Source organism: Notothenia rossii, assembly GCF_949606895.1.
Source record: "Notothenia rossii genome assembly, chromosome: 3".
In the NCBI taxonomy this organism is placed as follows: domain Eukaryota; kingdom Metazoa; phylum Chordata; class Actinopteri; order Perciformes; family Nototheniidae; genus Notothenia; species Notothenia rossii.
Genome location: NC_136901.1, coordinates 70,943,523 through 70,968,453, shown reverse-complemented (window position 1 = coordinate 70,968,453; position 24,931 = coordinate 70,943,523). Strand labels below are relative to the sequence as shown.

The 24,931-nt window shown below is 42.5% G+C and overlaps 1 protein-coding gene across 4 annotated transcripts; it reads right to left on the bottom strand.

The window, feature by feature from the left end:
• Positions 1-648: 648 nt before the first annotated feature.
• Positions 649-24,931, bottom strand: n4bp3 (NEDD4 binding protein 3). Of its 4 annotated transcripts, XM_079668977.1 has the most exons (11): positions 24,710-24,931; positions 5,992-6,263; positions 5,756-5,903; positions 4,399-4,608; positions 4,132-4,253; positions 3,793-3,988; positions 3,618-3,710; positions 3,273-3,524; positions 2,855-3,113; positions 2,119-2,351; positions 649-2,073 (listed from the first exon to the last, which is right to left on the bottom strand). In XM_079668977.1, exons 2-11 carry the CDS (start codon positions 6,228-6,230, stop codon positions 1,897-1,899), a joined length of 1,929 nt encoding a protein of 642 aa, XP_079525103.1. In that variant the 5' UTR covers positions 6,231-6,263; positions 24,710-24,931; the 3' UTR covers positions 649-1,896. The 4 variants fall into 4 exon arrangements, with proteins under 4 accessions (XP_079525103.1, XP_079525100.1, XP_079525101.1 ...); XM_079668974.1 differs by having other exon boundaries at positions 649-2,351; positions 24,710-24,930; XM_079668975.1 differs by lacking the exon at positions 24,710-24,931 and adding an exon at positions 20,861-21,153 and having other exon boundaries at positions 649-2,351.

Below are 24,931 nucleotides of genomic sequence, written 5' to 3'. Positions count from 1 at the left end.
AGGGCCTTGTGAGTCAGCCACAGCTCATAGCTATTCAGATAATGACCCTGTGAAAAAAACCACCAGCATTATGGACTCACATGTGCTATCTCTTACTTTTCCTATAATTGTATTTATAAACTCACTTATGTAAAGCCATAAAAATGAATTTAAGTGTTAAGCTTTCATCTCTGCTAATATATCCTTAGGCCCCTGTTCAAGTTTGCACATTTGATAGTTTCCATAGTAGTGCTTATTTTCTTAAGCAAACAGATCCTCCTATATTTCCATCTCTGCTAACTCTCTCTTCCCCCCCTTCCGCTGTCTGTCCTGCAGGAGATGGTATGTGAGGGCTGGCTGGGGGAGAGCAGGGAGGACCTAGGGGAGAGGCCTGAGATAAGGATTCAAGGCTCAACCTCTAAAAGCCACATTAGTCCCAAAAGCCTCTGCCGCTTTGTTGTTCATTCTGTCATAAAGCTCCTGTCCTTGGGTTTTATTGGCACGCTCTCTGGAGATGTTAAGCCCCTCGGAGCAGGCAGGCGTCTGAGCCCTCGGGAGAATACCATGATTTACACCACTAACATTTTGACAAGCGATTTCTGGTGAGTTTCATTTAGACAACGGTAGACAGAAAACCACTTTGCAGCCATAATTTAAACAAATGCCACATTTAACACTTCATACATGTTTATTATGAATCCAAAAACAAACATATACATTTATACTGTACAGTTTTAATTCCAGTAAATAGACAAGAGTCACAGTATGTTGAAAGGTTGGTTGATAGCTGGCTTTTGAATGTTCATAAATGAATAATACAAGAGAACAACATCACCTGTGTCATGCATTTGGTTGTTATTGGCTGGGGATGTGCAACAAATGGCACCAAGCAGGGCAGTCGTGTTCAGCTTCCTTATCTGTTGATCGCTTTCATTGCAATCAAAAGACGATATCAAAATGTGCCCATTTAAGACAGCAGTGTGCTGTAAATACAATGAAAAAAGGCCTAAACAAATTGCATTATGTACAAAATATATAGAACTCACCTGACAGGAGCTGGAAGGTGAATGAGAAAAAGTTCAACTAGATCACTTTAATCCTTGATACTTAACCCAGAGATGCAGCTTCTCTCACAGAGCCCAGGTGAATCCACCTTCTGCACACACTCAACATGTGCTGCTGAAATGTTACCGGGACAAACTAAATCCCTTTGTTACTGAATAGACTATACAGCAGTCCAAACCAAAATGTAATTTCCAAATGAACATAACAAACAGGATATCAGTTTGCTCATTTACAGGTTTGTTGTTGGATAGCAGGCTGTGTTCTTTTTACAACATTGACACCAATCCTCCATTTCTGTGCAGCGACCCCTGGCTTTAGTGCGCTCTGTTGGAGATTTTTGGTTCAGTCTTTACAGGATTAGGGCTTTATTAAAACCAACAAGGATTAATAAGCATAGAATGGCCAACAGACCGGAAACTATGGAAGCATTTTTTTGCCAGGAAAAGAAGGAGAACATATAAAAAGAAATGTATGATTACATTTAAAATCAAAGTCAGATTGATGAGATATTAAGTCAGACTTTGATATATTATTATCTTAGACCTGAGTTAATGTATCAACAAATTGACATTTTGAAATACTTTAAATAGTAAATCAAGAATTTGAGCTTGGACCGCATCATTTTGTTGAAAAAATGATTTGAATAAAGCATTTAAACTAGTTATTAAATCTAGTCATTTACCAACTAGGAATCTTTAAACCTGTCAAAAATGAATTCCATCAAATGTTTGCTTAGTGGGTAAAAAAGATTTACTTTCCTCACAATTTGGTTAACTATTTATTTTCCCTTTTCCTGGCAGGCACATGGACTCCTGTAGAAACCACACTGCCAGACCGGTTAGTCTGGCACATTCAAATTTCAGATGATTCAATTCTGTCTATCCACGGCAAACCAGAGGAAGGTCTGTTGTCTTGTTTTTCAGCCTCTCTCTCACTCCTCAGCTCTGGCACTTCTCTTTCCAGTGTCCCATTTCTGCTGCCTCCTCCTGCTCCTCCTGCTCCTCCTGCTCCTCCTGCTCCTCCTGCTCCTCCTGCTCCTCCTGCTCCTCCTGCTCCTCCTGCTCCTCCTGCTCCCTCTTGCTCTCTGCCTGCCCTCAGCTGGTGCAGCTCCTTCTCCAGCGCTTCGTTGCGGTAGTACATCTCTAAGTAGCTGGCCTGCAGCTCCTTCTGGTAGCGGATGACCTTGTCCTTTTCTGTCTGCCATGTCTGCTTCTCTTCTTCGAAAGCCATGGCCTGGCCCTCGCTCTGGCGTCTCTCCAGCAGGAGCTCTGCGCGCAGACGCTCCTCTGTGGGGCCCCCGCAGACTCCTGCAAGCAAGAGGTTCACATGGCTTCAGCTACAGGCCAACAGAGCCGTAGGGGTGATATAATAAAAATACATGGGCTGCTTTTAAATGGGCTGCTCCTGACCTGGTTAGTCAAATAACCAGATTTTGGCTCCAAGCATGTAGACTTCATGAATCTAAAATAACTCAGACAAGATACAGCTGTGTTGATAAGAAACACACTTTTAATGCCTTAATCGCTGAGATAAAACAGGCATCCGTGACATATAATTATCTTGCCTCAACTTGGCATATGCAGGCTTTAGCAGGTTTGAAATACTGTTTGTTCTTTCTGAGGTTGACAGGTTGTGAAAATGCAATTATGTTTTTGTGAAGTCTTTTGGGAGGACTTGCTTTGTCAACAAATTAACTTAACTCTTATCTGTGCTTGTGCAATGACTCAAGTGAGTTGTATTCCTACAAACCATCAAAGAGGGCAAACATTGCCATACGAGACACAACTAAGAGACAGAATCATAAATCTACCTGTTGCCCCAGCTGAAGGATTCTCCTCCGCTCCTTTTCCGTCCTCATGTGCAGGCTGAGAGGAGCACCTGCGGCGCTGCGTCCCCTGCAGGACCAGCTTCAGTGCATCCATCTGGCCCTCTTTGTTGCGCAGATCTGTGCGCGTCTCCCTGAGCTGCGTCTTCAGCTGGAAGATCTCACTCAGCTTCTGGGTCACCTCCGCCTGGGAGTCCCTCAGCTGCTGCTTCAGCAGGGAGATCTCCCCTGACTTCTGGCAAACCTGAGAGAAAATAAGTGAGAAATACACATTTGACTGACTCTTCAAACCTGTTTGTACTCATTTTAACATCCACTGTCCCCTGTAATCACTACTTTCTAAGTGCTTCTCTCTGCCATAAAGTGTCCCCCCCCCCCCTTCCCTGTCCTCCCAAGGCCGTACCTCCCACTGCGTCTCCTCCAGAGTGGGACTGGTTCTCGTCACCATGGCTCCAGCCTCCTGGCTCCTTTCTCTGTTCCGGCTGTCGAGCTCCTCTTGCAGTCGGTTCTTCTCCTGCTGGGCCTTAAACAGCTGCAACTGCAAGGTGCGCTGAGAGCGCTGGGCATGCTGGGAAACCTGGCGCAGCTTGGCAGCATACAGGTGTTTCAGCTCGTCCACCTCTTTCTCCCACAGACGCTGTTTCCCTTCGAAAACCTGCATGCAGACACCAGATAGGGGTCGGACTTCAAAAGAAAGGCAGGTTGATGTATAGATTGATGATAAAGAACAATACACCATCAGACTCACCTGGGCGATGGCGCCCTCACTCTCATCTAGGTTTCTCTTCATCTGTTTCAGCTCGTGCTCTTTCTCCACCAGCCGCTCCTCCAGATCACGGACCTGGAAAGGCAACATTAAGGAATCAGCCATCTGTAAATCATTCCGACCTGCTCCTCCATTCTCCCTTCTCTGCAGTACTCACCACTTCCTCCACGGACAGGGAGAGAGTCCATTCATAAGGAGGAGGAGCCTCCCCTCCATATGGAGCCAGACGGCTCAGGGTGGCCATGCTCCGAGAGGCCATCTCTCCTATGGCCACGCCCCCTGGCCCGACACCCTTCTGGCCCAGAGAGGTGCGGTCCAGGGAGCTGATGGTGTTGATGTGTCCCATAGATGCGCTGGAGTAAAAGAAGAAAGCCCCAAAGGCCATTAATATCTCTTACATTATCACCTCCCACAGTCATTAAGAATACAAAAATAAATCAAAGCAACACTTCCTTTGAATACAAAATAGAGCTAAGGAAATGCAGCAGTGGCAAACCTGATGTGAGACAGGTGTGGGCGGAAAGGAGGCCGGTATGGCGGCAGGCTGTTCATGGAGTTATGGCCCGAGTCTGACAGATTATCATCCTCCTGGCTAATCCCACGCACCGAGGAGATGGCCTACACATAATTATACTGTTGTTAATCATTGTTATATTAATAGGTTTAGAAGATATTCATTTAGGGAGCAAATAACAATTCAGTCCACGAAAAGTTTATTGTTTTGCTTCTGTAATCAATGCACAAAGATAAAAAAACTAAATACCTTGTTACCACTGGATGTTGGTGCTCCATGGCGGGAGGGTGAGGAAGAGGAGGAGGAGGTGGAGACAGCTTTGGGGACATGGGCGTAAGACCTGTGCAGCCCATTGGAAAGGCCATGGTCCACATCCTCAGACTTGGAAGAGGGATAGAGGTTTTGCATGGAGCTGAAGTTTTTCGGTGTGACAGGCTTGAAGGCAGATCTTAATCGAGCCTGGAGGAAAAGAACAAGGGGTGGAAAAGTTCAGGGCAGTTCAAAAGGATCAGAAGATAAGAAGAAGAACCTACTCTGAGCAAATGGGGCTGGGCTGCGGAACGATAAATCACAGGTGATCTATTAAAGCAAAGCTGTCCTACCCTCTGTGTTCATAGAGTGGATCAATTCAAGCAAAAAAGTGAGATTTGATTGCCGCAATAAATCCAGTAACACAGTAAGGGGCAGACTGAATCTATGCTGGAGAGCTGGAGGAGGTTTGAGGCTGGTTTATGCTGGTAGCAGGCTATGGGGGTATTGCAGCACGCTGGTAGAGGTGTATAAATGTGATACTGATTTTAACATAGCCTCAGAAGGCTGTATATCATTCATAAAAAGAAACTTAAAGGGAAGCTGTGCCTGAATCTGTGACTTGGTCCCTTAGCTTTAGTAGCCTATATGTAACAGGGTTTCCCATACATAGACCTTACTTGGGTGGGTCGCCCAGGTATATTAACGTCCGCCAAAGTATATTTCGCGACCCATTTAGGTTTAACCTTTTTTTATACGTCCGCGAGCACAACGTCATCTGCGATCGATTAACTATCCCTCCTGTGCCTGTTTGCTCTGCTATCACGTGAAGGATCTGCTTTATGCGCTCCACAATAACTCCCCCCCCCCCCACAGTTGATGTGCGTATTCCTAGCAACGCCCCCCCTACCGCGACAAGTATATTTCAGATCTGTGAGAAACACTGTGTAAGGTGTATCCATGTCGTCATACATTCATCGCACACATTTATTGTGAATACATATACATTTTGAATTGGAAATAGGACTACTTCACTTGAGTTGTTTTTTTGTTTGCTATGGTACTTGTGCTTCCCCAACATTTCAGGAAAATATAGTACTTTTTACCAGCTGTTCATAGTAACTACCGTAAGTACATTTAATCAAATACTGTACTTAAGTAAGATTTTGAGGGACTTGTACTTTACCTGAATATCAATTTTTTTTGCTACTTTGTACTACTAGATTTGGATTAATGATGTGAACTATAATTAACACTTAAATAATACTTTTGTACACCTGGAGTAAATTCACAAGCTACCGTGGAAAAAAGTATCCTCTAAAGTTTAGAGGATACTTTTTTGAAGAACAATATTTACCTTTTCATACTTGCCCACACTTGGCAGGGAGTTCTTAGTCAAATCTATTTCTGTGCCGTCTTTATGGTACACCTTGGCGTATAAGTTGTCCTCCTCACGGCCAGGGATAACGTCCTTCTTCCCGTCAGCGCCTGCTTTAGGCTCTCTCCTGTTTAGAAACACACTACGTCAAGTCTTGGCACGTTTTGCATTACCTTCCATACTACTTCGCCTTCATGTGAAACAGCAACACTCACCTGGTGATGTTGAGGTAGGTGAGCAGCTCTCTCTGGGTGAAGCCTTTCTTCAGGAGGCCGTTGGTCTGCTTGGGTCTCACCTGTGGAACTGCACGGCTGCTTTTAGTCGGAGACAGGTCCGGCCTCTCCACCAGACTGCCTACACTTCCCATGCCGCAACGGGACGAGAGGGGCAGCGGGTTACGGAAGGTTTTTTTGGGGCCACGGGTCAGAGGAAGTGTTTGGACTGAGGTTGCCATTGGTTACAGGGCTTGGCGGGGGGGTAAGGTGCTCTGTGAAAAACAAAGAGGAACATTAAGTCAGAAGATCTGTTCATAGTTAATCATGAGCTGATGATGACCATGCTGATGATGGCAACATTCTGATGGGTTCTCTGTTGAGATGTTCCCTACTTGTTGGTAAATTGTGTTTTAAATAACATGTTTATTCTTGGCTTTTTAGGCATTATAGATCTGTTCAGTTAAGTTAAAAAAAAGTCAAATTAAATGATAAATGACCAAGGATGACATCTTCAAATGTCTTGTTTTGTCCACAATCCAAAAACCTTTATTGTGCTGTCATTGGACTACAGGGACCTGAAAATATACACATTTGAGAGTCTAGGATATTTCACTAAAAACACATTGTGGTGATACATGAAAGGTCAGGGAATCACCAAATTCAGTATGCCTCATCCTCCGGGGACCATACATCTTTGTACAGAATTTCATAAATATTCATCCAATACTTGAGATATTTTAGTCAAGACTAAAGTAGAGAACTGACCGGCAATGTCATCAAGTCGCAATCCAAATCAAAAGATTAAGCTCTTAGTCTACCCTCCTTTGCTAAAATGGACTCCACCTCTTTCATCTCTACTGGATGTTGATCTTTGAAAGAATAGCATGGGCTGACGGACGTTACATCAGCTGTGTTTCTCTGTAACGACAGCTGCTTCAGAGCACAGCTAGAACAACTGAGCTTCCCACAACATCACAGCAAAGAAAAGCACTCAAAACACACACACTCAAATTGACCTTTGTGAAAACCATTTTCAAGAAAACAATGGATGTAAATTGATGTCTTTACAAAGAAGACCAATCCCAAACTAATTTGAAAATATGTATTTCATAATATAGTTGTAACATCCCTCTGGCCTCTCAGGAGCTCTTGTTATTCTTTCCCAACAGAAGACAACAGGATCGTGTTAATCTGGTGGGGTCATGTTATTTAATTCTAAGGCAGGGCAGCATACTGTATGTCACTTCACAACCCTACAAAGTAACTATAATCCAACCAATAACACAGGGCTTATTTATTTTTTTAAAAGGTTAATAAAACAGATGGAATTGCTTTGGTTACAATTCACATTAGAGATAGTGTATCAGGTTTGGCTGCACCTTATTTTGTTTGCAAATGTCCTGTCTTTCATGAAAGTTATTTGGTAGTGTACCATTCTTTCAGTTTTGCATCACAAAACTAGCACGGCCTCAATACATGACATACAGAGCTGGAGTTTTCTGTCGGTAATGCAACATTTTGTTGGAAGAAAAAAACCAAAACAATACAATGACTCATATGTTCTCTTGACTTTTTTCAAAACCTGTTGCCAAGTTACCTCAAACACCTACATAAGAGGCACTATTGTTTTATCAATTTAGGTTTGAGCTGCAGTAAATCTTCCGTCAAATCACTCACAAATTCCCGCCCTTCCTTCTTTCATATAACCTCTCTATTGATTTCACCCTGTTGACCCTCTCTCTTCCCATGCATAAACACCCCCAGCAGCCGTAAAACATTCCAGAAACCATAAAACACACAAACACGCCGCAGTCTCTCCAACTATAAACAGGGCCCGAGGGCCGGCTGATGTGGCACTGGTAGAACAGGTAGGGTTTAAAGGGCCATACCACACGTTTTGCTTCTTTCAGTCCATTATATGCAACACTAAACAACTTTAAAACGAATTTCCTAACTTAGAACTGTTGCTTTGCATGTATTATATTTTGAAGATTAACAAAGAGGCTTAAAATTGCTTCGGTTTAGTGATCCCGAGAACACCTTATTTAGGTAATGCATTTGCCAACTGTGTGCATTCAAGGACATCTGATATTTGAGAAATTGCTGCCAAGTATAACTCTTCAAGTAAAAGTATGTTGTTGTCGCAAGATGCAACCTGGAGGACGACCAATAAACCAGTTTCAGGTTGGTCACTGCAAGTTATTTTATGAAGAACCATTACATTTACTTGGGAACTTTTTTCAGTAAAATTCATGATTTTGAAGGAAACATGCAACCTCTCTGACTCCCAGTGCGCACATTTCACACAAGTGTATCTTACTGTCACACAGTAATATACTATGGATGAGCAGAGACGCATGCAGTGACACCCTGGGATCTCCTCTTGCGTCTTATACAATTAACATTTATTAAGGGCATTGCACTGCTGGCCTCGACAGTTATAACAATTATGCAAATGGTTAAATAGGCAGAGAGAGCTGAGCTCCAGCCCACTCCTCAGGCTCTCAGCCGGGCCCACATCAAAGCAGCACAAGCTGCTCATGTTTTTATTCATGAGGTACTATCTCTCGCAATGTAAAACTTTCCACTAAAGCATCCGGCTCCTAATAAGCCTATATGATGCAGACTGAGGAAAGAAACCTGATATCATAGACGATGAATATAATCAAATATAATGTGACAACCTATCTAGTGCTGTTCTACAGGAAGTCTTTGCTTGTTTCAAGTCAGAGTAAAACATGATGGATATGAGTCAGTGCAGGTCAGGCTGACTGTGTGTGTGTTTGACACCACATGAATAAATCATGAGTATGCCAACCTAATGGCCACTGGCCAAGGTCTGACACAGTATTTTTAGGTACAGTATTTTCCTCCGTTGTGCCTCGTATCTGCCAAAGACATGAGAGGCCAATCGATGTTTGTCGGGAAACTGGGGCTGAGGTGGGGGTGGGGGGGCTGAGGCCAAGCAATTCCTTTTGGGTAGATAGGAGGGTAAAAATCCTTTTAGGCTGCAACCACAAATCTTGCAGGACTGAAGAAATCTTGCATCCAGTTGTTTTCCTTAATTGCCTTCTAGTTTATGGGCCCGAGTAAACCAGGAGACACAGCAAGATTTAAAGCCCAGCCACGATTAACCATGGGGCGCAGAAATGCAACACACATCTTACACACACACATACACATAAACACATCAAAGCTGTGATCTCTACCACCCTTGAACAGCTATGGTCTAATTGAAAAGTGCTCTGTTCTTGATTAATGTTTCCTTCAAAGCTGTGACAAGCCCTTTTAAAAGCTGCTAACTTTGATCAAGTGTAAAAATGTTTAACATCAGTGTATCACAACGCTGTGTAGGAAAGAGTGCCGTTCACGTTTACCTGCATTTACTGCTGGCATATGTTAATGGTGGCCTCTTTGAAAAGTGAATGCTGTGAACTGGAGCTCTAAAAGGCAAAATTAATCCAGGAATGGAGCACATTTATTGACTATATCTGGTAAGCACACCTTTACAGCGGGAATGTAGCTGAGCATCAATATAATCATACCCTGGGACTACACAGCTTGTCTAAAAACAGGAGAAGGCTGATACTGAATACTGCGATTCCCAAACAAAAAGAGGTATACATTCTTCATATTTAATTCAATGCTGTACATTCCTTGGGACATAGCGCAGCGCATACTGAAGAGGAAAGATGAGAAGATGCTGTCTCTGGTCTAAAAGCTTTCAGCGAGGCGATGACCCTAACTCATCTAGAAAACCGTACAACTGCCACTTTAATATAACCACAAAGAAAACAAAACATGCAGGGTTTCAAGGACGCTCTCTCCTAAAATATTGTAATCAGGTGTCCTACAGAGAAAACAAAGTTTTCAATGAAATGCTTGAGCGTGAAGAGGGGACATTTTCAAACCCTCAGAGAGACAAAGGTCAGCACTGGGACGGAGACAGAGAAGAGAAGGACGGCGAAGCCAAATTCCAAAGATGCTTTACACAACACAAGCTCAGGCTCGTCAGTTTGATGCACCAGGCGCTCACTCCCACGGGTGCTCACTCACACTTGTGTGTGCAGGTCACTCAACACAGCCCCGAAAAAAGCAAATGCACGGCTCGCAGCTCCAGATCCTCTCTGCCCTCTTCGCTCAGCGCTCTCCCTCCCCTGATCCACCATCAAAGTTTGTTTACATTTGTGGGGTAACTTTGCAGGTTACATCTAAAACACCCACACAGCGCACAGTTACATTATATAAGCCTTTCCAAAGCTGTGCACAAGTTTTCACAGCTGTTAGTTGTGTCAAACATTACACTACAATTACCAAATCAGCTACTGGCCTTATTTAATCTATTCCACAGAGAGCTGCAGTATTGTATTTAACGGCTGCACTGCCATCAAAGGATATGAAGTTTGGTTTGTTGTAGTGTCAGAGATGTATCACGATAAGGTAGACTCTTCTGCCACATTTAAAAGCCAGACCTGGCAATTTATGCACATTACATACCCAATGATTTCTGAGAACTGTGACGCAAAGAAACCAGAGGAGTGTCTTCTTCTTACCAAACATGTTGCCAAAATAAAACACAACTGCCCCCACAGACTGACAGGTTTAAGGCCTCTCCAGAGGACAGACTTTGTTATGCAAGGACGGTTGGATTTAGAAAGAGGCTTACTTTTTGTTATACTGGTCTTTCTACGTCGACATAATATGTATTTTTATAAGGACCTACATTCATGTTGATTATTTTAGATTTTGTTTTGTTGACTATAAAAAACCTCAGTAAGAAAACTTTATGTAGGAATGCATCAGCATTTTTTAAGTTTTTTTTTCAGTCTGGATTCCAAGTAACAATCCGATACCAGTGGTTGATTGGGATCATTCTTTTATGAAATGTTTGACCACTGCAACTATTTTTGATTGCAAACCCACAAAGTTTGCTTAATTTGTGTCTATAACAAGAAAAATAAAAACAAATAATCATCTTCAGCTGCAAAACCAGTAAAATGTTAAATCAGTGCAACTGTTCAGAAAACAGGGATGCATTGCCCCAAATAGAAATGGACATACTGACGGACTTGTTTATACCTCAGAGATCACAAAATGTATTTAATGTAAAAAGGAACATTCTAGTGTTACTTGTAACTGATACAGTAGAGTTTCAACTTTATAAATCTGTCAGCAGCAGCAGCAGCAGGATGAGCTGTGCCCGAGGCCGACTAGGAAGGAACCATCCTGGATGTGAAGCAAAGGAGCACTCCTCTCTCTGATTGACTATTACGTGTTGGGTGTAATGAGAGTTTCTCTGGCTGTGGGGCATGACAACAGAGCAGTGTTTGTCAGCAGCCTCTAATTGTTAGCAGGTTATTCATTATGGATGGTAGACGATCAGTCAGACAGAGATCCTCTCTACAGACCCTGAGGCCTTTCAGGGGAGCCAAGAAGTTTGAAAGCGAGTCGTGAAGTGTTCCTTTTTCTGTGCGTCTAAAGCAGTCTCATGTATCTGTAAAATCTAACAAGACACACAGACAAGAACATTTGGTCGAATGCCTCAAGCTTAACTGCCTTGAGGTGATTGTTGTCTTCTGTTTTCTGAATGAGAGAGCACAGATAATTTTGCGTAAAAGGTCAACTTTAAATTCCTCACACTCAGGATGATGAGCAGCTCTGTGTGGAACATGGGACATAACTCAGCAGCGGTCAGACGTGCTGGTGCAAAAGCTAAAGGCCCAGTGTTCAGCCTCACACGGCCTCCATTGATGAGCAACACTTGAGTCTTTACAGAGGTCAACGGGTCATATTTGGTCATTGCCTAACATACAGGGCACTATTGAGCCCTCAGACGTTTAAGAGGCAACACAGACGTTTTATTTCTGACAGAAAAAAGCAGACACGTTTAGGGAACACTGGACCAGCCTTTACACTATACTATACCATTGTATTCACTCTGAACTCATCAGTATGAATAAAATATAAGCCCAGCTATTTTGCTCACTGTGAGTTGTTGAAACAATATTTTACAGGTGCTAAATAACTGTCCATTAGGGCTGAACGATTAATCGATTTTAAATCGAAATCGCGATTTTAAATGATGCGATATCAAATCGCAAAGCCTGCGATTTTTTATTAAAATGTTTTACAATTCTTTTATTTTGTTTTTCTTGTGTGTCAGTCATCCACACCAATCAGAAGTGCTGTGCTCCACATGTACCAGCCATTGTTAATCAATCAGAAGTGGCCCATGATAGAAGGTGATAGACAGATTGATCCAATCACCTGCCCTTTCCAAAGGGCTTCCAATGGAGCTTTCCTAGATGGTTTGGTGAATCAAACCATCTGAGTCAGGTTAGTAATGCTCCATCACATGTTTTACATCTATTACAGGGTGAATCTTAAACTGAAGCTTGACTTTAAAGCAACCCAACGGAAGTTTCATGTAAGTTTAGTTCTTTCACTCGTAGCCCGGGCTACAGGGGTGCTAGAGACGGGAGCACGTTGATGCGACCTGCCAGAGATATGGCCGCATTTTACAATAAACTTCCGTTGGGTCGCTTAAAAACAAATGTCGCAAATCGAATCGCATTATTTGTCAGAAAAATCGCAATTAGATTTTTTTCCCAAAATCGTGCAGCCCTACTGTCCATACATATAATCTTATATTTCAATAGTTTCTGCCAAACAATACATTTAGTAATATCGGACGAAAAGACAATCGGATTCATTTAAAATACTGTCCTTGCCAATACTGACAGTTGATGACATTTTGCCACTTTTCTATTAGCTATATGATCAGTTATAGTAATGTATTTTAGAAAAACCTATATTAATGCTATTCGTAAACAGTCTCATGAGTTTTAGGACACAATTCCCAAACGCATGTTCCATCTGTTACATTTTTATTGGATTAACGCCCTTGATTTGACTTGATTTTGGATAACCTCAATGTTTATCTCTAAATATGATTATGAAATCAAATGTATAAAACGTAGTATAAGTTGGCGCACAAGTAACATGTAAGACAGACCATGACTGAAGAAATGTATCTAACACCAATACAAATTTGTTGACAAAAATATAAGCTGATGCGGGATATATTTCCTGGAAATAATTTATTTAGCATGAGAAATAGCAAACATGACTAATCAATTTAAGAAATCTTAGTCAACTTATCCCAAAAATACCCCTTAGCAGACTAATAGGCCTTATTAATGCAATACGTGTTGCCGGTAGGAAAAGCACAGGTGTAAATAATAAAATGAACAATGGTTGTATTCCAGTAGCTGGTTTGATTGTAGGTTTCCAATGTCGTGCATGATGGCTCATTGTCCATCTATACGTGATTAGAACAGAGCCATCATTAGTGTTGTAAGTAACAACTGTGCTTTTCATGCACGTTGTGAGAAAGGCCTATTGCCATAGAGGAGTCTCTCATCCATCTAATTATCTTTTTCTCAATATCTATAATGACAGCGTCCTTCTCCAAATGCTCTCGGTGTTAAGTAGGTAGACAGAACTAAATGCTGTCTAACTCTCAGTAATAATTTCCAAGGCAGCCTCCGTTATTACAGACCCAGAAGATAAATCCTTAAAACAATGTCTGCCTTAGAGGGTTTGCAGATTCACAATTTTTATTACAGTCGCCTGACCCTGACCTGAACTGACTTCACACAACCAGCTGTCGATACTTGAAGTGGAACCAGCTGATCTGTGTTTCCTCACTCTGCATCAGTTAGCCTATTGATGATGGTCTGCACAGTGTGCCTTAGCCTTTATTGCCTGTGCTGACTTTACATTATTGTATTTCTGCACAGAATTCAATTACTGGCTCTGCTACAGTAGTAATGTTGGGGTTATCTGAGGTGACTGGTTGTACTGGTGTTTCATGGAACCTTGATCTGAATATAACTGATGTTACATAAGGCTGCTTCAGAGTGAGACGATGCCACCGAGGGAGGGGCAAATGTATTATTGTAGCCATTGGAAATGTATTCAACAACAACCCTGTTCTGGTTATTTTCCAACATAACAGTCTGTTTTGTTAGGATGTCAGAGTCTTCAATCTGTGATGTGAAAAAAGATTGATTGCATAATCTCTAACTTTGTTTGGAAGGATGAGTGTTGATGCTGTGTGAAAATGTGTGTACGTCTGTGTGTGTAGTACTATCTGCATAAGTAATAGGGCTGCTCAATTCATCGTATTTTAATCGCAATTACGATTATGGCTTGCAACGATTACGAAAACAACGTAATCGAAATAAAACGATTATTTTTTATTATTACTTTTTTTTAAATTGTTTTTTCAGTTGAATTATACTTAAAGTTCAGGATAATCAAATGTTAAAAACATACTGTTCAAATGTTTTCTCTCCAATAAATTGACGTTTTCAAAGTAAATGGATAATCGTTTTTAATAATCGTGATATCAATTATTGACCCAAATAATCGAGATTATGATTTTTGCCATAATCGAGCAGCCATAATAAGCACCTTAGAGATGTTTTAATTGAGATACACTTGCCCTGTCACTCATCCAACACACACATGCATGTAAACACCAACACTCGCATACACCAACACAAACACACGAATAAACACATGAACGCACACATTGTTAATCTAATCACCCTGAGTGGTAAAAGCAACATGCAACCGAGTGCATCTGATACTAGAGGTAAATCTGACCAAGGTAAATGTTTAAGAACACATTGGGTTCCTTTACTAAAACACACTTTCTAATTGTGTATGTACAGTATCTAGCAGCAACTGCATGTATCACTATCCATCCAAATAATTGTGAATGCTGCATGTAACCATGGTAGTTGAACTGGAAATAATCTCAGATAAAATCAAACTACCTGCAAACTAACAATGTGCCACCCCCCTTAGCTTTTGTTGTTGTTACACCTGCCATCATTCTGTTGTTCAACAGGATGTTATGTAGTTTACAGTTATATTGGTGGCAAGTTCTTCTACAACAAATTATTGAATAAACAAAAAGGTAAGTGATGACAGACAAAAGCAGCACCTCAATTTCCGAAAGCTGTCTGTCTTGCAGACTAAATGTCGCTAACAGATTTGATCAGCTTTACCTGGCCTGTTAATTGACCCAAATGCTACTGCCAAAACTTGATTTAAAACAACGATCCTTGCGGACCTCTTAACTAATGCTGTAAAAGATGTCATGAAAAACATGCTATCGTGCAGATTAAGGCAACACATGTTCAGCCTAATCAGTTAATGATATAAGAGAGATTTAATTGTATGATTAGCATTAACTACTAACTAACACTAACCCTGATTGGTTGCCGCATACTTGGCCATATTTTAGAACACCTGTGTTTTACTATTAATGTAACACAAGGAAAGGGTAGCAGTACCAGGAAACATTGGCTTGGGTTGCCGACAGATTACTAATGTTACCTTTAGGGAGTTTTCTGAGGTGCTTTAGAAAAAGAGAATTACTCTGTGTCTTTGGACCCTAGACAAGTGACACATTCATCTTCACACTGCAAGTACAGTTTTCACCAATCCTGGAAACATGAGACACTTTGGCACCATGGTATATTTTTCTTATGATTATGGCACTATTTCAGGAGTTAATATTTGAAATAAAGTGTTTGGCTAAATAAAAGTGATATAATTGAAAACAAACACTTGAATTGAGAATATAACAGTGATGATGAATTTCCCTCCAGGTTCTTTCCATAGCCTCTATTTACCCTTTTCCACAGCAATACCACACTGGATTAACACATTTGAAATTCTAGTTTTCCCCTGATGTCATCAGGAAAGGTCAACAACCGCAAAAACAGCAGCATACAGAAATATTTTCTTGCTTAGTTCATTGGAATTTGTGAGAGAGCAAACAGCAGAGCGGCATGCAATTTATTTCACCTTATCCTGAATACAGTTCAAATTCTGTGTTTGGTTTCTGTTCACCTTGTTAACAAGCAAAGTCTGTACAGTGTTTGCCAACTTCTGCTATCAGCACAGTGAGCTCAACACAGTGCACAAGTTCAGATTGAAGAATGTAAAGGGAGAGGGCGATGTGTGGAAACAAAATCACATTCCTTACATTTCTCTCTAGGTAATTATTAATGTGCACTCACATCGGCCGAACAGCACTGATATGACTATAGCTGTAGACAGGGGTCTGCTTCTCTGCTTTGGGCCCTGAAGTGTTGTGGGATACTAAAATAAAATGTATTTTATTCAAATCACTTAAGTTCCCATGAGTGCTAAATTGGTAATATCAGACATTTAATGACTGATAATTCTTCCACATAATCAGAGCGGGGGAGCCATACAGAGTTAAATTGAGCTTATAAAGACAAAAGCCTAAGAGCTAGCTACTTATTAAATTCATTAAAGCGAGGAGGATAGGAGGGCTCTCTTTCTCTTTTCTCTCTGTGGCTCCATTGTTTCCTGGAGCGGTTCATGTAAGAGTCACCGTTCTTTGATTACACAGATAGAAATCGAGTGGTTCCCACATCGACCCACACCTGAACCAATTCTACTTAACAGCTGCAGTGAATGTGCATGCATGCATCCATCCACACACCCTCAATGATGGACCACACAGATGAAAACAGGGAAAGGTGTGGGCTGCAGCTGAATGTTGATTGAGATTGAGAGGAATACACGTGTATGGATTTTCCCAGGGAACAACTGCTTTAAGTATTAGGGCTTTAAAATGTAGTCCGAGATACACCGCAAAGATGAAACTCTTCTGCAGTGTAACACCAGAGGAAGAGCTGAGCAGTCAGGTAGTAAACACTGGTGCTGACGCACGCTGATGCCGAGTCAGACCATCAGCACTTTTTTCTCCTGTGGAGTTTCTCTGTAAATAAAGAGTGTTTGTCGTTTGTTGGTGCCGAGCAGCAGCGCGGTGGGAACTTGTGAAAATCAGCTTGTTCTGCCAACACGGGTCACAACTCCACTGTTTACAATGACAGCAAAGCAACAAGATACAACAAGTAAGACATCAACATGAGGAGAATTTCGCCTTGTGTGGCAAGGACATTTTGCCTTAAGCCGTGTAATTCAATAATAACAATAAAAGTCCGTCTAATTAAATCTTGTTACCCAGCGGTACAACATGGAGCCATGAATACTCCTCAGGGGGGGGGGAATCCCAGAAACACAAATAGACCATCAGATCGCCAATTACCAAACAAACACAGAAATGGAAAGGCGCACAGCTCAGCGGAGCAGGTAATCCTATATATGGTTCTTTAAGCACCATTTGGCTCCGTTTTAGTACAATCAATAATTAACTGTTAATTAGCATATTTGTTCAGTGCTGGAAGTGAATGGGGAGGCTGAGGCTGCCGCTCAGTGTGACGTCATTCGTCCTGGAGAAAAGATTTAACTTAAAAAGCTAGCTAATTCCAAGTCAACTCCACTGGAAACAAGCATGCCTCCTGGGGTGAGTAATTAACAATTAGGCTGCTTTCCTCTCCCTCTGCAGCTTCAGCTGTTCTTCAGACAATCCAGCCTTAAATCACAGTGAGTTCAGCGCAGGTTGAGTTTGCTGTCATGTTAATAGGTCAAACTTTCCCTGAAGCAAGTTCAGGAATGTATACAATAAACACACAGGTAACCGAGATCTTGCTCTGATCTGAAGACCAGCAGGACACAGGAGTGTGTACAAAAACAAATAGATAAAGAAAATAATGGAAAAAAGTCACTTGTTTACCTGTTTGTTTGTCCACCTGAAACTTCACTTTGCAGCTCCTGAATCAATGCGCACTCTAGTTCAGTCCTCATGCCCGCGCTACTGATTATGATGGCAAATCACTTCCTGTTTCTCGGTCTGTGATGGCAGATGGGAGGTGTGGATGGGAGGGAGCTGCCCATTCCAAACCGCTGACCCGAGGGCCATGACAAAATGACTTGGGTCGGATTATTCTAAATGTTGTGTTTCAATACAGAAAGCACAATCTCTGGATATTAGCCTGTGTTTCATATAAGAAACTGAAATCATTAAAGTCGACCTTTGTAGCAGCTATAAATCAGTTTTGACTCCCTTGAGAGAATCTGGTACTTTCCTACTCACTCTACACCCTCTCCTTTTCCTCCTCACCTGCTTATCTCTTTGTGCTCTTTCAGCCTCTCAGGGGCCGGTGTGGTTGGACCTGTTCTCCCAGCTTTACCAACAAAAGCTCCGTATGTATGTGTACCGGCCTTGAGGCGGTCAATCCGACTCTGCATTGACATACTGGAGAGCCAGCGTCACTGGACAAATACATTACAATGCATCTTGTTTGCTCTCAGATAATAAGACAATATGAGGGATCAGACTCGGGTTAAAAGACAGACAGCAGGAACACAGAGAAAGAGGGATGAGGGTAAGATAAAATAGGAGAGCATACATGAGGAATGAGTGGAAAATGAGAGCATGTGGGGGTTGTCTCAGCGTGGACCGTCTGGACAATAGTCCGAGTGTAAGTCGCCCTTCCTGAGGCTAGGTTAGTGGACGGGTTCTCCTTCATCTCAAATTACATAATTCAAACTGTGAGGGGAGAAAAGAGAGGACATTGTTCTCTTTAACCAGGAGAAAGCGACCCCTTTCTTTTTTCTTCGCCATGCGACAGAGCTGAGAGCAGGAGGTATCTGGACTTCCTAAAGCTGGCACCAATAGGTGGGCACACAGGAATCCATGCTTATATAGCACCTTGACAACCAGAGATGCACAATATAGCAATTGGCACTCTATTAAAGGCATTCCAGAGAAATAATGTGATTTTTTTTCTTCTGCCGCCCTTTGGCCCGCTGAGAGCAACTTGGAGAAAAATCAGCTGAAAAATGAAAGGAGGGGATAACCCCATCAAAGCGAGGCAGCCCGGTCTAACACTTGAGCAGGTGACGCTGTACCCCTGTCATTACCTCTGGGCCTCACAGGCATATCCAGTCTCAGATTCCACAGATTCTCAGTTGTAAGTCTCTCAGCTGGCAGACAGAGCAGCACCAACAAGAAAGCTCTGGGAACCTCGAGAAGTGTTGAAGGTGGTGCATGTATGTGTGTGAATACATTTAAAAAAAGGCAGCAGCAGGAGGGAGGGTAGGTCGAAGAGAGAATAGGAATGTCCAGGTTCGTAGATGGGAATGTGAAGCAGAAAGAAGAGAGGGACGAGTTGGGGCCTGCTGACAGTTACTGTACCTGTCTGACCAGTCAACAAGACGAGACAACAGCACGAGCTAGACTCATTTCCTCTGCCTAAGCTCTTCTGGACAATAACATTACAGGAAGCAGCTATGGCAGGCACACTGGATGTCTGGCTCTCGAGAAATTACATTATCCTTGGTCATCAGACATGCACCTGAGCTTAGTGTGTCTGTGAGTTCTACTTTAGAAAAACATGACAGGAAATTCAGTCAAATAGGATTTAAAATAGAGTACCTTATTTACAGAGACAGATTATTTGAATATATTTACAGAGACTTTTCTTCAAGGGGAAGTTTGTCATTTTGGGAAACTAACCCTGATGCAACTCTCATGTCTGTATGGTAATATGAATATACTGTAGAACCAGCAAATGTTTAGCTTAGCTTAGGCTAAAGACTGAACATCCGTTGAAACAGCTAACCTGGCTTTGGTTTGTAGGTAACAATCCATCTACCAGCACCTTTTAATCCCATTAATTAAAATGTTTGTTTACCAAATCAGTTAAAGTTATTTTGTTCCCTTTAGGCACAGCCAGGCTACTTGTTTCTTGTGCTAAGCTATAAGCTAACTGGCTGCTAGGTGAGCATCCATATCAAAAAAACAAATACAAGTGGTATCTCGAACTCTCAACAAGAAAACGAAAGAGTGTATTGTTCAAAATGTCAAACTGTTTCTTTAAAAACCAAACATGACAATGCGGGTGAGTCTTAACTTCCACTTTGCTACCTGTGACCTGAGCAAGACATGCCAGACAATGTAACCTTTAAATACACTGTGTGATTTATTATAAAAGAACAGGATGTTACAGCAAACTGAAAAGCTGTTGGAAAAGATGAGTTGCGTCTGCCTCGACCACTGCTACTTATACACGCAGATAAAAATAAACAACAAAGCCCACTCGCAGAGGAGGGCTTAGACTCATGGCCTTTTGTTCTCAAAGCTACAACTCTTCAGACTAAATAAAAGACACACACACACACACACACACACACACACACACACACACACACACACACACACACACACACACACACACACACACACACACACACACACACACACACACACACACACACACACACACACACACACACACACACACACACACACACACACACACACACACACACACACACACACACACACACACACACACACACACACACACACACACACACACACACACACACACACACACACACACACACACACACACACACACTTCTCCTCACTAAGAGATAAGCCCGATCAATAAAAACATGAGGAAACGATAAGGCTGGGCTGACTCACGGGGCAAAGGGGCTACATTCATTAACAAGACAATAGTCCTAAAATGAGATTTTTCCAGAGTTAGCGGCTATTTCCGTGGGCCCTCTGCGTTGGTGACATTTATAGACAAAAGGTCACAGTATGGGCTCTGTCCGTCCACCTACACTCTCAAGCCTCTCCCCTCTGAAGGTCAGGGGGTCCTGCTTGTCCCATGAGGATACAACTATTGTTCAGCAGTCAAGGGGCAGGCCCAACAACCACGCAGTAAGTCAGTAATACAAAGAAATACTGGACACAGTAGACTTTAAATGGAAGGCATTGCTTAACAGGTTCAGCTGGACACAGAAGACATTTTGATTTATAGAAATAAGCGTGTAGGCCACCAAGTGAGCTTCTCGTTATGCCAGATCCACCAATAAATACTAACACTTATATACTTACATATCATCGATCTGTGATGTTCCTCACTTTCCATGAGTGTAGTGGTGTGAAATGTTTTCCTAGGTTTTTTTTCTTCTGGTTGATCATTAGAGAATCTCCTCCTTATCCTGCATTTCCAAGTTGTGGTCAACAACACATACGCTGACATAATATGACTTTATAAAGCTGTGAAGTTGCATACTGAAAAATGAAATCAAAACATCAGCTGGGTGATGAGGAAATGTCAGGAATGTTAAGATAATTCAAAGTTCAATCTCCAGCGTTAAGGAAGAACACCTGTCACTTGGGGATAATGATTAACTCGGGGTGTGTTCTCTGCATTGGCATTTGGAAAATTCAAGGCCCCTGCAACTAAATGTGTGAAAATAAATAATATAACACACAAGACTTAGGATGACCACATTTGTGTAGTCACAACTTCTCCTTGTACACAAACTCGCTCGGATCAGTCATTAGCCCGCATGGTCTTTCATACCACTGCTACGCTGACACCCAATTAATTCTGTCCTTTCCCCGCTCAGAGACCCAGGTCGTTGCGCGCATCTCTGCTTGTCAAGCTGACATCTCTCAGTGGATGTCTGCTTTCCACCTCAAGCTCAACCTTGACAAGACTGAACTGCTTTTCCTTCCGGGAAAAAAAATTGTCCCACTCTTGACCTAACAATCAACATCGGCACCTCTGTTGTTTCCCCGACTCAGACTGCAAGGAATCTGGGTGTGACCCTCGATAACAAACTGTCCTTCACTGCAAATATAGCTGCTACAACCCGCTGCTGTAGATACAGGCTTTACAACATCAGGAGGATACGTCCCCTCCTGACCCAGAAAGCGACGCAGGTTCTGGTCCAGACTCTTGTCATCTCACGCCTAGACTACTGCAACTCCCTCCTGGCTGGTCTACCTGCATGTGCCATCCGACCTCTGCAGCTCATCCAGAATGCAGCGGCTCGTCTGTTCTTCAACCTTCCTAAATTCTCCCACACCACGCCGCTCCTCCGCTCCCTTCACTGGCTTCCAGTAACTGCTAGAATCCACTTCAAGAGAATGGTACTTGCGTACCATGCTGCGAATGGATCTGGCCCTTCCTACATCCAGGACATGGTTAAACCGTACACCCCAGCACGTGCACTTAGCTCTGCATCAGCCAAACAGCTCGCTGCACCCGCACTGCGAGGGGGACCCAAGTTCCCATCAGCAAAAACACGTGGGTTTGCTATCCTGGCTCCAAAATGGTGGAATGAGCTCCCCATTGGCATCAGGACAGCAGAAAGCTTACACATCTTCCGGCGCAGACTGAAAACTCATCTTTTTTGACTCCACTTCGAGCGATAGAATTACTAACAAAGCACTTATATATTAATAAAGGACTGGCTTATCTAAAGCCAGTTGAGTAGCACTTGAAATGTTTTAGCTCTATGAAACCTGATGTACTTATATGATTCTGTTTTCTTCAAGTTTGTATTTTGTCGGTCGAAAGCACTTATTGTAAGTCGCTTTGGATAAAAGCGTCAGCTAAATGCAATGTAATGTAATGTAACTTATCTATTGCAGATATACAAAGGAACTTTTATTTCTTCAATATTTTCCAAACAAGGTCAAACATGTTGATTCTACTTACATTATTGCATGCACATTTTAATCATTTACTGTGCCTGCTTTGAGCTAAACAGCCTTATGTGAAACAGTGGCAGAGTCCGGGCAGTGGGCCTGACACGCCTGGCCCGGCCAAGCCCCACGGTGATTTTCCTAATCGCAGCGACAGACGGCCCACAGAGCGGATCAGACCAGCCACTGGCAGAGGGATGAATGAGGAGTGAAAGCTCTAAGTGTAAAACTACAACACTTTCTCCTCAGAGAGATCAGGCATGGCATTGCCTATAAAGACTCTATGAGATGAGTGCAGACAGGAGGCTGAGAATAGGGATAAGCCCAAGATTAGGAGGAAATAGGGTGAAAGGGGAGGAGAATCTGAGGAAATAGTGTTGAGGAGGGGAGACAGACTAAACTCAAAAAGGCTGATTAGTGTTTGATTAGCTGGCTGGCCTGAGGGTAAATCTCTACCAACCATTATGACTGCGCTCTCTTCGCTACGCCATCTGCAAGACTGTCGTATGCATGACTGACCTGCAATGCACTTACATGCTACACAACTAGAAAGACGTTTTGTTCTGTAGCTCACATTGGTGATGGTGGAATTATAAAGGATTTAGTTGCTGCACCTTTGTTCAAACTTGATGGGTGCTTAATGGAGAGGAGTTCAAATCCTCCTCCACTTCGGTTAGTCAACACGAACCAAATGGTCAGCAGACATCTGAACGATCAGCAGAATTTGTGTTTCATCAGCTGTCAGTCCTTTAAGGAGTCTCACCCACACCCACACACACAAACACCTCCTGGGAGCTCAAACAGCTGAACGAAGACATCACATCATCTGCCTTGTTGATTCTGTTGAGAGAAGAGCAGCAGAGAGACAGACTGCGCTAATAGGTTGTTGTCAAAGAAATCCAATAAGCTTTTAGCTAACAGATTGGATTTATTGATTAAATTACGGGTACTTTTGGTTGAATATCCCAAGGCGAATAATGATGCAATAATCAATTTCAATTGTTTAAAAATTGTTTGAAATTTCTTGACATCAAAATTCTCTAAAATGTTCAAAACAACATCACAAGTTGTGCTGTTGAATCAAAAATCAACTTTTTGTGCTTTCTTTACAGGCAGAAATAAATTGTTCTTATTCCCATTTTACTTAGTTGCTCGAAGTCTTATTAAAAATGAACTCAAAACTTCTTCACACGAAACTGAATGAAACAGAAGAAAATATAATTTTGTTTGTGATTGATTTGGGTTGACTGCCACTTTAAACCTTGCAGTCAATCCTGACCTTACACCCCTCCAGCTAACACTGCACTATTTAATCTGTTTTGTTTGTTTTTGCATTGGGGATGAAGGAGACCTTATTGCAAAATCTCGTCTCTCAGTCACCTCTGTGTCATAGAGAAGAGGGCTGGATGAGAAGGAGAAATGCATTTTTGTGCGGTGACTTGAACCCTAAACAATACTTGAGCTGTCTCCGTGATTGCCATGCAGAGATCAGTCCCACCGGCACTGGCAGTATATCACCCGGTATCACCTCTTTCAATTTTCCTATGATTCCTAAATTACAGGGATGGTTTCCACGCAGCCTCCAACAGCTCACACATCTATTGTCAGACTATCTCCTTCACTTACGTCAGCAGGCACCCACCATCACCACACTCAAAGGACTCTTCCTGCAACGCTCCAAGAGTCCTCGGGTCAGAGGTCACCTGTGGCCTCTGGTCTCCACGACAACAGCCCAAAGACTGGGTCAGTATCTCCCCCTCCTCACACACACACTCAAGCTTTTTCACACACAGAACAGCTTTTGTCCCCAAACTCCGGTGCATCAAAAGAGACCCTGGAGTTTGAGCTTCAACCCAAACATTTACAGGCCAAACACTACTCAACACACTGCAGTCAGTGGAGACCACCAGAGCTGCAAAGTGACAGGAAATAAATGGTTGTTCATCCATCAGTCTCCTTTTTCTTCACTCACTAACACATACATAGACACACTCTGTCAGTAGCCAGTGAAAACTAATTGTAAGTATAGCCTACAATTTAAAGTCATGATCCAGTTGAGGGTTTTACTTTACATGGTGAACAAAGTAAAGTAGTACGTTTATTTCTCAGGTTTAGTCTGCAGAAAGTTTTGAACAAACCATTTTCAAGATGCACAACAAACCATGCACTGACGCTAGCTGCAGCGCTGCATGTGCAGGAAAAAGCGGATCAGGGACAGAATTGAAACAAGTTGGCGCCGCTCACCATGTTCTGCACGCAGGACATCTCTCGGAGCAGCACGGGAACTCTGCTGCAGTTTGGTCTCTCACTGCTTATGTAAGGAAACGGCGTTTACGTGGCTCCGCAGGATAATTTCCAGGACTCAGGGCAGCAGACAGCGATCAGCCTGCGTGCAGAGAGAGGAGCGCAGACTGTCTCTTTTCCCTCTCGGAGGTTTGAATAGAGTGAGAGGAAACATGAGAGGCG

Coding starts and splice junctions, on each gene's coding strand:
- n4bp3 (XM_079668974.1), bottom strand. CDS start 6,230: ATGGCAACCTCAGTCCAAACACTTCCTCTGACCCGTGGCCCCAAAAAA. Junction 5,904..5,991: donor ACCTACCTCAACATCACCAG/GTGAGTGTTGCT, acceptor GTTTCTAAACAG/GAGAGAGCCTAAAGCAGGCG. Junction 3,989..4,131: donor CCACACCTGTCTCACATCAG/GTTTGCCACTGC, acceptor CTTTTACTCCAG/CGCATCTATGGGACACATCA.